The sequence below is a fragment of the Manis javanica genome, chromosome 15 (assembly GCF_040802235.1).
Source record: "Manis javanica isolate MJ-LG chromosome 15, MJ_LKY, whole genome shotgun sequence".
In the NCBI taxonomy this organism is placed as follows: Eukaryota; Metazoa; Chordata; class Mammalia; order Pholidota; family Manidae; genus Manis; species Manis javanica.
This window is the reverse complement of record NC_133170.1, coordinates 65,462,731-65,476,768: the sequence shown is the minus strand read 5'-3', so window position 1 is coordinate 65,476,768 and position 14,038 is coordinate 65,462,731. Positions and strand designations below refer to the sequence as shown.

General features: G+C 51.5%; 1 protein-coding gene across 4 annotated transcripts in view; it reads right to left on the bottom strand.

Moving 5' to 3' along the window:
- Positions 1-14,038, bottom strand: part of ADGRD1 (adhesion G protein-coupled receptor D1) — a 108,373-nt gene that overhangs the window by 30,297 nt on the left and 64,038 nt on the right. For all 4 annotated transcript variants that reach the window (XM_073223837.1, XM_073223835.1, XM_073223836.1 and 1 more), the window contains 2 exons: positions 4,424-4,497; positions 1,867-1,990 (listed from right to left, as the gene is read on the bottom strand). In XM_073223837.1, coding sequence (XP_073079938.1) covers positions 1,867-1,990; positions 4,424-4,497 — 198 coding nt within the window. The remainder of the gene's footprint in view (positions 1-1,866; positions 1,991-4,423; positions 4,498-14,038) is intronic.

Below are 14,038 nucleotides of genomic sequence, written 5' to 3'. Positions count from 1 at the left end.
AAGTTGGAGATTTGAGGGCCGAGTTCAAGTCCAGGCTGTGCCCCCTAAGGTGACTTTAGGGAAGTCCCCACCTGCCACCCTCCTCTGTAACAGTGCTGACCGCAGCCCTGACTCACACAGCAAGGACCCAAGGAGAGAACAGGCTCCAGCAAGAGCACCTTCCCTTTGGTGCAGCACTGTCACCAGCGCCACCTCTCCCTGCCACCCCCACATTATTTTCCCCGTCCCCCTCTGGCCACAGGCAGAGCATGCTTTCCTAGGCAGCGTGTCTGTGCCCAGGGACAGGCTTAGACACACGTGGTGGGGGTTTCCCCCTGCTGTGTTCCCAGGACCCAGAGGAATGCCCAAAAAGCCAAGGGTCTTCCCCGGAAAGCAGTCATTCACTGTTGAGTGAGTGAGTGAGCACTGGACTGCCCCCAACCCTGGGCCTCATTTTCTCCACTTGCAAAGGATGGGACTTGGCCACTCAGACATATGTGTTTTGTGTGGTGGCAGCTTTGTGTGTTTCCCCTGCTGTAGCTCGGGTGAGTGGCTGGACTCCCACAGGACCCCCAGATGGAATCTGGATGAGCCACATGGGCCAAAGCCCTGGCAAGGGGGGAAAGAGCGGGTGATGTGGAGAAAAGATGGAGGTTTGGGTGCCCCCAGCCCATGGGAATCACACCCTACCAAACAAAACGTAGACAGCTGTACACTCATCAAAGAATTGCCGATACCCAAAGTATGTAGTCCCTGGACTGCAGGACCCAACAGAATGGAGTCTGCTACCACACAGGCAGGCCCGTGTGGTGGACATGCCGAGGGCAGGGAGGCCCCATAACAAGAGGTGGGTTTGCCATTGGAGAGCAGGCCATGACAGGGAGCAGCATCCGCAGCCCCACGCGTCTCCCATGCAGCCTCCTCTCTGCAGTCATGCATTTGGGGGCCTCAACAAGCCAGGGCCGGTGTGCTGAGCAGGTAGAGTGCACGGCTCTGCAGAAGGAGGGGCCTCTGCTCAGCTGTGCCTCTGTGTCCTGAGGAAGAACTTGGCTCCAGCATGGAGCTCCCCAGGAGACCCCTAGGACCCGCTGTTTCTCTGCCCCCACCACAGACGTTCAGTTTCCCCTGGGGACCTAGAAGCCAACGAAGTCATTCACTCAGGTGTCAGGGACTGATAATAGTTCAGGGAGCCAGCCAGGGCCGGCTGCACTTAGGAGGACCCCTTTTTTTTCTCTTCCAAGCTATGGTCACCTTAAGCCAAAGAAATGAATCTTTAGCACTTAGGAATAACCAGGGAGCCCAGCAGGAGACAACAATGAAACATTCTGAAGCAGAGAAACCCAACCAGGAGGGGCCTCCCGCTCCTTCCCCTGAGGCTCCAGGGAGGATGCCAGGGCCCCGTTTGGAGGACAGGTGAAAACCCCTTTTCTAGGACTTGCTAACTCTGGAGCTAGAATCTAGGTGCCTCAGACACAGCTCCAGCATCCACCACACAGCCCAGAATCTCCTGTCTCATTGGCAGAAATGCTCAGAGGACATGGTGCAGCCACCTGTGTGTCACTGAGTGACACCTCTCTGGACATTCCCAGCCACTGGTTATGGCAAAGATGGGTTACAGTCTGGACTGGGTACCCACGCCCCCACCATGCAAGGGTTTTACAGCACAGTGACCAAGGCAGAAAGTCCCAATAGGCTGCCTTCCTGTCTGCGCCAGGTCCTCGAGGAAGGACCCACGGTCTGCATAGGTGCTGCCTGACATAACCTGCAACAAAAGTACTTTTTGCCAAAGAAGCAGAGCCCCATGAACAGCATCCCAGAGCCTTCCTGAGAACGGAGGGCTCCCATCTGCTCCATCTGCAGTCCAGGGCCCTTGGGCCTGGCTCTTACCTCCAGTGGGACCACCTGCATGAGGATGGCGAAGTTGGTGAGGTGAGTACAGCGGCAGACGGAGTAGCTGAGGTTCCCTGCTATGAGCGCACAGCCCTGGTCCGACCAGACCCCTTCTCCGGAGCTGAGGACACAGGAGGAGCATTCAGTGGAAGCAACAGCCCACCAGGGCCAGTGCGCATGGAGTGTCAAACCCACCAGGCTGACAAGAGGGGATGAGTCACGCTACGGGAGATGAAGAGGAAGGCCATGTCTCTTCTTGGGTATGAGACATGTGCAAGTCCTGCAACCCAGCAATCTTGCTTCCAGACAATTTTAAGCTGGATGCACAGGGGATGCATCCAGGGGTGTTCCCTGAGTGACGGTGATGCCAGAGAATATGAGTGACCCAGTGTCCCCTGTGGGGAAGTGGGTAAATATACTGTGGTGCAAGTATGACACAGTGTGATACAATGCCACCCATCAGTCAGGGGAAGGGGTAGGCGGCTGGGCAGAACACAAAGACTCATGTGCCATGTACCATGTGCGATGAGACAGTGATGCAGCATGAAACCAGACAAGCAGATCTGCTGCCCATAAAGCACTGGCTGCCCCCCGGGAGAGGGGCAGAGCTCAGGGCAAGATGACCAAGTCAGGATGCTTGCTTTTTGCTCTTTTGACAAATAATGTACCGATTTATTACTTGTACCATTTTATAAAGTATAAACCTGGACAAAAATGATGTGAAGCCATTACACTGAGAAGCGAACTGAGGCTAAATCTCACGGTGAGAATATCCATGTCTTCTGTGTATCTCTGCATATTTCCAAATTCCAGAAACAATGTTTAAATGGCTTTTCATTTAAACTTCCCAGAAGCTGCAACTTTGAGTTATCAGCAAGGATACATTTTTGTTTCAGCCAAAGGCAAGGGCCCTTGGGGAGGCTCTTATGAAGTTGAAGAAATTAAAAGGTTTCTCTTTGCCTTCTGCTCACTTTGAACTGCAATGTCAGCGGTGAATGTAGATGAGAAATGCAGCCAACGGCAGGGTGGTGATGAACACCTGGGCTGCATTGTGCACACTGCTCTGTGGGTGAAGTACCACAGGCCGCACGGCTATGTGCACCCCTGAGGCAGGGAGTGCCCCGTGAGAATGGGGGCCCGCGGGTGGGCACGGGAAGGGTCGTCTGGAGGTGACTCGGGGTGGGCATTGAGCTTGGGTTCGGCAGCTGTGGAGGGGGTTTCATGAGGAGTGGGCTGCTCTCCTCAGGGAGTTGGGGGCATTTAGCAGAGACCAGAGAGCACAGCCAGGGCGGCTCGAACCTATCCGTTCCAAGGAGTGAGGCTGCACTGATATGGGTCATATCCCTGTCCCCCACCGCACTGCCTGTTTCTGTCTAATTTTCCCAGGACCTCAAGGAGAGCCAGCAACATGGGCTGTTGTGTTTATACAGCACCTTTGTCCTTTTCTGAATGCATGAATGCCATACTACTAGAGGGTGACCCAACAGCGAGCAGGCATTGGAGCAGGTGAACACGGTCACAGAGATGACCCCTCTTACTCAGAGTGACAGCGAATTAAAACCCATGAGGGTCATGTTTTCCCAAACAGAGCCAATAAGGTGTGCTGATGCCTTCATTCACCAGGGAGCTGAATCCTAAATGACAATACTTCTGAGTGGATGTGAAGACCCACTTCCGGCTTGTGCACAAGGAAGCCTGCCATGGAAGCTGGGCCAACTAATGTCGAATAATGGTATGAACGGGCATAACCCTGTGACCCAGGGAGTGTGCACCCAAGCAGAAAAGTGTTTGCTCACCCGCATAAATTATAATATGATAAAATGTCATACCACCGTTAAGAGAGACGCGGGTGGGACACAAAAACAGAGGGTGGTGGAATGATGCAAGAAACGTGGAACTAACAATGCCACATATTCTTTTTGAACATAAATATAAATCTTACATAAATTATTGAGAAAACACACACATGTCCACTGTGGCTACTGGTGGCAGGAGAGGTCAGGATAAGAGGTGAAAGTCTGAGGGGATGTTTGTTTCATATATGCCTTTCCTCCTGAGGTGCCCATGGGAGGTGCGGGGTGCAGGTAAGAGGCCCTGGGTCTGGATGGGGTGGCAGAGGCCTCAGTTTCCACAGGGCTGACAGTCAGCATGCTCCAGTGTGGCCATCATGGATTTAAAATGCTAAAACATTGACATGGCCGCCAGAGGATGGCTGCTTGCCCAGCCCTGCCCCAGGACCCCCAGGACAGCAGCTAACTTCCCACACAGCCATGGTTCCTCTGCTGAGCTGGTGCGGGAGCTGGAGATCACCCAGGGCTTTAGAGACCCTGTGCTACAACCCCAATGCAGCCTGGAGGGGACCTCACCCAGCACCTGCTTTGGATCCTGCTTATGTCCCAAGTTGTCACCAGTATTGGTAACCATGCTGCCTCCAGAAATGGGTGACCTGGAGTGTAACCCAGGCTGGCGTGCCTGGACACCCCCTACCTGTCTGGCAACACCCTCCTCATTTCCCTCCCCCACCCCGACTGGCAGCCTCCTGCCCAGATGGTACCTGAAGTCCAGGAAGGCACAGTACAGGAGGGTCCGGCTGCTTGCATTGGAGGCCTTGCTGTACTGCTGGCCAGTCTGAAATGAAAGAGCAGATATGCTTCATGACACAGCTCGCGACATTGGCATGAGAGCCCCACCCTGGCCCACCAGCCACTGACTTTCCACTGCATCCATCGTGGTCAGAGGGGCCACGGCATCCACCAGAGCTCCTGCCCCAGGGCCTTTGCACCTGCTGTGTCCTCCTTTGCTCTTCTACATGGCACCCTCCTCACTTCCCTCTCCACAGTCCCTGCTATAGTCCCTGTTAACTCCTCAGAGAGGCTTTCCCTGCCTGGTCAGAGCAACACCCAGTCCTGCTCTTGCTGCAGGCTTCCTCTATTTTTTTCCTAACATTGACCAGCACACACAGGTCACATATTTGCTTATTTATTTGTTTGCTGGCTTCCCCTCTGAAACATGCACAGTGAGCCTCTGTCCTGTTACTGCTGTGCCAAGCGTCCAGCCCTCTGCCTGGCATACAGCAGGTACTTACTACATGTTGGCTGCATGAGTAAACAAAAAAACAAACACATGACCAGACCAGTCAGTGACCTTGTTCCCAGGAGAGAGAGAGAAAAGGTAGAGCCTGGCCCCCAAGACTGAGGTTGCTCTGCTAATGGCTCCTCCTCGGGGAGGCCTGTCCTGGCCACCACTACCTTCCTTGACCTGTTTCCTTTCTTCCATGGCACTCAACACTAGCGAGACATCCTTAGTTATGTTAGCCACTGTATCACTGTGTCCATCAGAATCAGAGTGGGACCCTGCCAGTGAATGCTGAGCCCAGGCTGTGGCTGGCACACATGCTGTGTGAGTTACTGGAGACATGCGTTTGCAGGCAGGCAGGAGTGATTCCTGGCTTCCAGGAGGACGGTGAGCCAGAGGACAGTGGGTAGTCCCCTCTGAGAGTGCACGTGGCCCCCGGCCCCCATGGGCACCCCTTCCCACATTCACTGTGGACTGTGGTTTTCTAAGTGTGGCCACAGGCAGCCTCCATGGCACCCAGGAACCTGGATCCTAGGGCCCCACCACAGAATCAGGGCCAGACCCCTGGGTGTCCGTAAGCCCTTTACATGGTTCACATGCATCTGAGACCCACAGAAAGCTAGGAAGACACGTCTCCCTCTCTCCCTCTAAACTGTTTCAGCTGCTCAGACAGAGCCCTGCAGCTGCCTAGGAACACAGTAAGTTAACAGCAGGAGAACATGGCATGAAAAACCACAACATCAAAAATACAAATAACCCGCACCTGGGGGTCCTGCCTCAGCCCTCCAGGACAGCATGAAGGGCCATTTTTAACAAAGTGTGTGTGTCCCTCGTGCATGTGAAGGAAAGGCTTAAAGCAAGCTGAGTTAGAGGGGGCGGTGCAAATAGGCTGAGCCCGCCTCCGAGGCAGCGGGCTTCCCCGGACGAGCCCTGCCCTCCTGGCCTCCAGCTGACCCGCCAGTCAGACCCTCGACAGTAGTCCCAGATCTCTGCAAGAGGCACTGAACTCAGCCACAGCTGTGGCCAGCCAAGCACATGTGTGGTCGAGAGGGTGCAGGGGCAGACAGAGTTCACTCGGCCCCAGACCAGGATCACACCCTAAATCCGGAAACTCCTGTCCTCTGAAGTCTGAGGCTCCTCTGGCTCTGCTCCTGGGGTGGAAAGACAGACGGGCTCCTGATACATGTGGGGTTTGCAACTGCCTGCTGCAGAGGTCCTCAGCTGGGCTCCAACAAGCAGGGAGGCCTAGAAAGTTCCCCGAGGCATGATCTGGAACCGGAGCTGTCGGCATGTGGCGGGGTGGGGGGGATGGTGTTGACAGAGTGGGAAGGTGAATCGTCTCTGTCACTTTCCTGGAGAAATGCAGGAGCTGTCTGTGGCCTGTTGGCCTCCCTGGTGCCTGGGTGGCACGCAAAAACCATTCTGTGAGTCACCTGGTGGCCAGGACTAGGAAATGGTGCATCCTCATCAGGGGAGGAGGAAGCAGCTTTCACCTCGAAGCCCTCCTGATCCGGAAGCTAGGGACCCCACAGAGCTCTGCGGTCCACATGGCTGACCTCCAAGGAGAGCTGGACCTGCTCAAAGTCATGTGCCCCGTCAGTGCAGGGCCCCATGGGCCCCCAGGAGCATCTTCCGTGCTGTGACTTCCTTCAACAACCCAAAGGGTTTTCCATTTGGGGAGAAGCAAATGCGAGTAATCAAGTGTTTACTGCCTGCTGCTCATCCCTGAGGCACAGAAAGGGTGCACATCATGAGGAAGAAAATCCACCAATAACAGCCATTAATGTCCTTGCTCAGAGACGTGCTTGCTTTTTATTCAAGTAGATGGTTTTTCCTATAAATAAACTGGGAAGACACTGGCTGATCACTGGCCCAAGCAAACACGTAAATGCACCATGGTCCTTCATTTGAACCCTGAGTACAGCAATGGAAGGTCAAAGTGCCCCCTTGCTGCCCTGTGGCGGGTGAGCACAGGGATCCCGGGCAGGCTGAGCAGTGCCTGTCTCCTGCCCTCCTGTCCGAGCCGGCTCCCCTCACCACCAGCAAAAGCAATTCAATGAAGGAATGGTAGTCCTTCCAACAGTAGCGTTGGAGCGATCAGACATCCAGAGGCAACTAAATAAATGGGTAGATAGAGAAATAAACAACTCAGCCTAAATCTCATGCCGTATATGAAAATTAAGGGAAATGGATCCTACATTAAATGTTAAACATAAAACTTTTAGGAGATAACACAAGAGAAAGTCTTCAGGACCTAGAGCTCAATGAAGAGTACTTAGCTATGGCATCAAAAACACAATCCATGAAATAGAAAAATCAGTCAATTGGACTTCATAAAAATGAAACATGCCAGCTCTGTGAACATTATCTACATGCTAAGAAGATAAGGAGACAACTACAGACCTGGACAGAAGGTGTACAAACCACGCATCTGACACAGGGGTCATCTCTAGGATACAGGAAGAATTCTCAAAACTCTACTGCAAAACCCATGAAGAATCCAGTGAGAAAATGGGCAAAGGACATAAAAAGACATTTTCACAGCAAAGGGTGTACAGATGGCAAATAAGCACCAGAAAAGATTCTCAACAGCACTAACCATTTAGGCGATTCAAATGCACACACACAAGAACTAAAATAAAACATAGTGCCTATGCTGAGTGCTGCCTGCATGAGGAGAAACTAAATTGTTCACATATTGCTGGGGGGAATGTGAAAGGGGACAGCCACTCTGGGAAACAGTTTGGGTTTTTTTTTAAATATTAAAAATACTCACCCTGTTACCCTATAATTGCTCTTGGGCATGTACCCCAGAGAAGTATAAACTATATCCACACAAAAACCTGAACACAAGTGTTTACAGCACCTTATTTGTCATCACCCAAACCTGGAAACACCCAAACCATTCTTCAGGGGTGAGCAGTTAATACCCTGCTTCCCCAGGGCCACGGGCCTGCTCAGCAACACAAAGGGACGAGCTACTGACACACACACAGCATGGATGGATCTCATGGGCGCTGGGTTGAGTGAAAGTCTCAAAAGGTGACATACGGAATAACTGTCTGTAGGTACCACTCTCAGGACAGAATCCTAAAGATGTAAAAGAGATTGATGATGGCCAGGAGTCAGGGAAGGTGGAGGGCAGGAGGCGCAGCAAGAAGGAGACGTTTTTGGTGGTAAACTAGCCGGTATCTTGGTTTCCATGGTGGCTGCAGGAGTCTGCACCTGTGCTAAGATGGCACAGAAGTGCACACACATTGTGCCAGGGTCAGTGTCCTGGTTCTAATGTCACATATGGTCCCACCAACTGTACCCACCGGAGGGCTGGATGCAGGCCCATACAGCCCCTTCCTACTAAGTTTGAAACTTATTGTGAAAAGGTTTTAAAAAGAGTTAGACCAGCATCAGATCAATGGTAACTGGACCAACTGTCCCAGATGAAGGGAACACAGCTTGGACGGGGAGAAAAGTACATCACACGAAGCAGAGGTGTAGTCGTTTGGACTCATTCTTGCCAGCTGAGCTCTGCACAGGGATGTGGAATCCATCGGCAAGCCCGCTAAGGGGACCACAGGTAACAGACTACACTCTCAGCCTGAGACAATACCACCACGATCAGGAGCATCCCCCCGCGCCCCCAGTGCCTTGAATCTCAGCTGTGTGTTTGCGTCACAAGTGAGAGTCCCAGACAACCCAGCCAGATCCACAGCCCACTGCCGGCCCCTACGATGGACCAGCCTCACTTCCTCCGGGCTCCGGTTGCCGTAATGACGGCGCATTTGCACCCTGAGGTGTGTCCTTGGTTCTCAGAGTGAAGCACAGTGTGTGTGTGTGGTCTGGGCCAGGAGAAGGAGGCGGTCATTCCGTGGAGAGGCGTCCACCGCCCTCCGCCCTGCGTCAGATTCCATCTTCCGCCCACGTCTAAGTGGTCAGCTTTCCCCTCTGGGCCGCCTTCCGGATGGTTGCCCTTCCTCTTGCTCACGGAATACTTGTAAATTATTTTTCCCTAGACACCTGGCTCGACTTTTTCAAGATGTCCCACAAAGTTCATTTTAATGTTATCTGAACTGTGACAGCAGAAGAAAAAAGAGGCTAATCTTAAAATACAGCTTCCACGATGATCTGCTTGATCTTTCGCAGACAAATTCTCTACTTTGACCCCATTTGCCTGCACGGCCGCAGAGCCAGGACTGCAGTGGGCCGGGCCTGCCTCACAGAGGTGATCCTGGAAAGGCAAGAGGAACCAGCAGAGCTCCTCCATCAATCATCCTAATCGGTTCCTGTCTCCAGTGCCACTTGGCTGGAATTTTTCCTACAGCCAGAAAACCTTCCTGGATTACAAACTCAAGTAAAACCTCTAATGTACGTGTGAAAAACGAGTTTACGATCAAAACAGGCCAACACTGCCTATATGTGTATTGGTGAACCTCCACGGGAAAGAAAATATACTGTTCTCACAACACAAACTACAGAGCAGAAATCACAATGCAAACTTTTAGGTTGGAGGATTTTCAGAGAATCAGCAAATTTCAACTACAGGTATGTCCCAGGAGGCCATATCAGAATGTCCCGAGTGTGATACTTTTATTTCTATGCCAGTAACAGTATGAGTTTAAAGGGCCACAGGATTCTGCTCTATTTACAGCCTAGTTCTGAGGCTGTTAGTAATAATGATTTGTGGTCCAGAACCCTCTTATAAACCACATTAAAAATGATGGTATATTCCATGAAAGGTGAGCCATTTTACTTAGAAAAGAAAGTAGGAATTTGGAAGCCCACCATTTATCTGCATTCTAGAACTGGCTAAGGACTGCTAAGTGAACCCCATGACTCTCACCAATATGTTCTCTGATACATATTTTTGTTCATCTCCTTTGTTTCCCATTTTACCTTGTCTGTTACTCTGTAAGTTCATAAGTCAAAGAGTTTAACCCAAATACTCCTGGGCTTTAAACACACACATGCAAAAAAGGAAAAAAAAAGAACTTTTCTTAAGATAATAGGGAATATATGAAGTCTTTCCCTTGAAATGATCTTCCTACATAATAAAAGACAATTTTTAAAAAGGTAAAACAAAAATCACGACTCTTAAACAGATATAAAATGAACAGATGTTAAAGATATTATTTAACTTACTAATGAAAAGCAAGCATTAAGATATTAGTATCACTTGAAAGGAAAATTCAAAGAATCATACACACATGAGGCCATTGGGAATGTTGAAACAAACTCGCTAAGTAGAAACAAAACTGACGAAACTGACCAATATCCACAGGGAAATAATACTCAACAGGTTTCCACCTCTGCCAGACAAAATTTACATTTCAATGGACAGAATTAAAGATTTAAGTGAGAACAGAATTATCAGGTGATAGAAGATGTAGGAAAATGCGTCCTTCCCCTGGGAGAAAATGATTTCCTAAGCTAAGCCAGACCCGATAGGTCATGAAACATGTGCATGGCCGATTACTTCTGAAAGGAACACGTGTCGCTCTCAGGATGCGAAGACCATATCAGAGCCTTTCCAAACCACGATGTTTGCTTTTATGGAAAAGCTGTGACTTAAAGACACGCATTTTCCTGATCCGGCAGAGCCCTTCAGCAGATTTGGCAGCCTTGAACAAACAAGGATTTCCAGTTGAAAAAAAAAAAAACATTTGTAACATGCAATGGCACAAATATGAAGAAAAGGAAGGTGCAAATGTGAGCACAAAAAAATGAGAGAGAGGAGCAGAGAGAAAGCTTCCACCCATTGTCTCAGCCACCCTGGAACAGAGAATGCCCTCTTGTCCTTTAAATACTTACCCATTGGTTAAGAAACATAAAGGAAACTTTAGGAAATCAGATATCCACTGTTGTCCCAAAGATCTTATATTTGAGAAAATTGTATATCGTCACTGAAAATTCCCAGTTTGTTTAAACAGAGGAATTTTGATGGAGATCTACTACGTACACACAAACATCCAAGTTCTGTTTCAAATGAAATAACAAAAGAAAATGAAGTATGCCATAGGCTATTGTTGGTATCAATCAAAGGAGATAAAGAATTCTTGTTGCTTCCTGGGGCATGTTAGCATAATCCTAAGCCTCATACCCATATGAAAATCACCAAGAAAATCATGCCGTCTTCATCCCTCCTGGTGGACACATGAAGTAAATATCTGAAGCAGGACAATAATGGGGGTGGTTCATGATCTCTGGAAATTTGGAAGAATACAAGTCAGATTTTAGTTCGTGCAACTCCAAACACCTGGCCCACCCACCTAACAGCACTGCCTAGCCATGCACGGTGCTGTGGTGTGTCTGGAGAAATGCCCAGATGATGGAGATGGTGACGGTGGTGATGGTGATTCTCATTAAAGGACAGGGACCCTATTATGTAATGGGCCACCAACATGCAGTGATGATGTGCCATCCCAGCAGTGACAAACTAAATTCCCAGCCTCCTGCACAAATTCCTGGAACCTTTTCTGTCCAATATATGCTCCAAAAGCTTGCAAATGAAGTATTCTCACCCAGTTTCACAGGGACAAGACCAAACCAAAGCAGAGGAAACATGACTTCCTGGACCACCCAGGGTGATATGCGTAAACCACAAACAACTGACTGTCTTACTTCTCCAGGCTTCCAGTGCTTGGTTCAGATCTCCCCCTGTTGTACCACGTGCTCCTCCTACCTCCACCAGAGACCTCTACTTTGGTGGGCTTCCTGCCTGGTCCCTCAGGGAGGCATGGACAGTGCTTGGTGGGTGGCTCACACTCTCTCCATCCAGCAAAGCCTGTTCCTAAAATTTGGGCACCAGCCTCACCTTCCCCTACTCTGCAGCCTACACTGGTGTCCCTGCCATCAACCACCCACGGAGCACACAGTTAGTGGCTCCTGGTGATGTCATGTGGCTCAGCTGGTAAGGCTGCTAATCCCATAGCCAGCATGCACCAGAAGACAGCTCATTCAACCACTCCCGATGTACAAGGTCATTTTAGGTGGTACATGATGAACCCTTTATTTTAGTTGGGTTGACATCTTAATGCAGACTGGGAAATACTGTGATAAACATTTCATTCCCAGAATTGCTGGCTCTGACTACTCAGGGTGAGAGAAGAGAGCATTTAGGTAGAAAGGCATTTGTCACTGTAAAGGCAGGGGAGTGCGTGCATGGGCTGTGAGTGTGCAAATCCATGAGTGTGGGGCCCTAGTGAAGCCTGGAGCACTGGGCTCTAACAAGAGCCAGCAGCCAGGGACCCACACTGCTGCATGCACTTTACACCTGCCAGCCAACCCAGCCCTCCTGCCTGTCCGCAGACAGCATCACAGGCCTCACTGTCTAGAGGCGGGGCCAAGCAAGACCAGAGACCTCCAGCGACTAGCCTAGGGACACTCAGCTAACACATGACCCCAGCAGGTCAGCCCCAGAGCTTGCACTCTGCCCCATATAAGGTTGTGTCTGCTTTTCTGCACTTATACCTTATTTATCTCCTGTTTGCTGGGCTGACCTTCCCCACCGCCTAACACTGGCCTTCTCTCATGCTGCCTCTCCTTCTTCCCCTGTTCCAGGCCTGCCAGTCGGAAAGTCATGCCTGGGTTAGCCACAGAGACTGGACCTCTGAGCACCAGGAACCGCTCAGTAGCATGAAGCAGAAGAGAGGGCTGTGCAGAAGGCAAAGCAGACGGTTCCCGACGCTAGGGCCTTGCTGTCCAGAGGGCCTGCCCTGTGGTGTACAGGGGACCTGTCGTGGTGTACAGGGAGTCTGCCCCATGGTGTAAGGGGGGTTGCCCTGTGGTGTACAGAGTGTCTGCCCCATGGTGTATGGGGAGCTGCCCCATGGTGTACAGGGGGCCTGTCCCATGGTATATGGGGGGACTGGCCCATGGTATACAGGGGGGCTGCCTCATGGTGTATGGGAGAGTCTTCCCTGTAGTGTATGGGGGGGACATACTGACATCTGAAAATGATCCTGTCCTGCCCAGAAATAAGGAACAGTTTCTCAGAGGACAAGAGCCTTTTATGTGAACTATAAAAAGTTGCTGGATCAACAACCTATTATCATCAAGGAACAAATTACTGATCTGAACATCAGTGCGGTTGGCGCCTGTCCCAGCTCTCCACCCTGAGAATCTGAGGACCCAACTCACCAGGACCTCCCTCCAGAGCCGTGCCCCAGGTGCCACCTGTCTCAGCTCGTCCCAAAGGTGGGGGTTCAAGCCCAGGAAAATGGGGTGGCCCCCCCAACACATCTGGGTCACATCAAGCTGTGCAGGAAGATGAGGCAGCTCCTGGCAGAGCATGGGACTGTGGGGTTCCCAGCCAGCTACGGGATGGGCCTGCACGGTCCCTGGGATGGGGGACTCGGAGGCCAGCTGGGCCCCACCCACACACTGCCCTGCACCCCATGTGTGGGTCCAGAGGGGCTGCTGGCCTGGATGACTCCTGCATCCTTGGCCTCCACTGTGAAAACGGGGCCCTGGGCACCCATGGGGGGCAGGACAGACAGATATCTGTCCTCAGCCTCCAGAGTGAAAGAGCCTCTGACTGGCCACCAGCAGAGACCGGGATTCCCTGCTTGGAGTTGGTGTGGCCGTGAGACTTCAGCCCCATGCCCTCCTCTGCATGTGATATGAGGTGACCAGGGGGAGCCATCCAGGGCTTGGTGAGATCAGGAAGCACATCCTGGAAAGGGCTGCTCCCTGGGGCCTATTCTATGGTCACACAGCCTGCTGGGCTGTCCACAGTTTGGGGGTGTAGATGACGGCACTTTACGTGAAGCCAACCCCTCCCACTGAGTCATGCCTTTCATGAAGCACAGGGGGCGCTGATGGTGTCACCACTGCACCCAGATGCAGGATGGGGCGAGTGTCCCTGCTGCGGCTGACTGACTTGCCTGGAAAGGTGGCAGCCAAGGACGGGCATCCCATCCCAACAGGCAGAAGGAAGCACCGCCATCAAATAAAGGTGGTGTTGGCTGTTTCTGACTAAACCTGTCAGGGCCACTGACCTGAGCCAGGAACAGAGACCCCCCTACCACTGGCCCCCAACAGAGGGGACAGGGATGCCAAAAGGAGGCCAAGGGTTCCCGGGACACCCCACTGTCTGTGT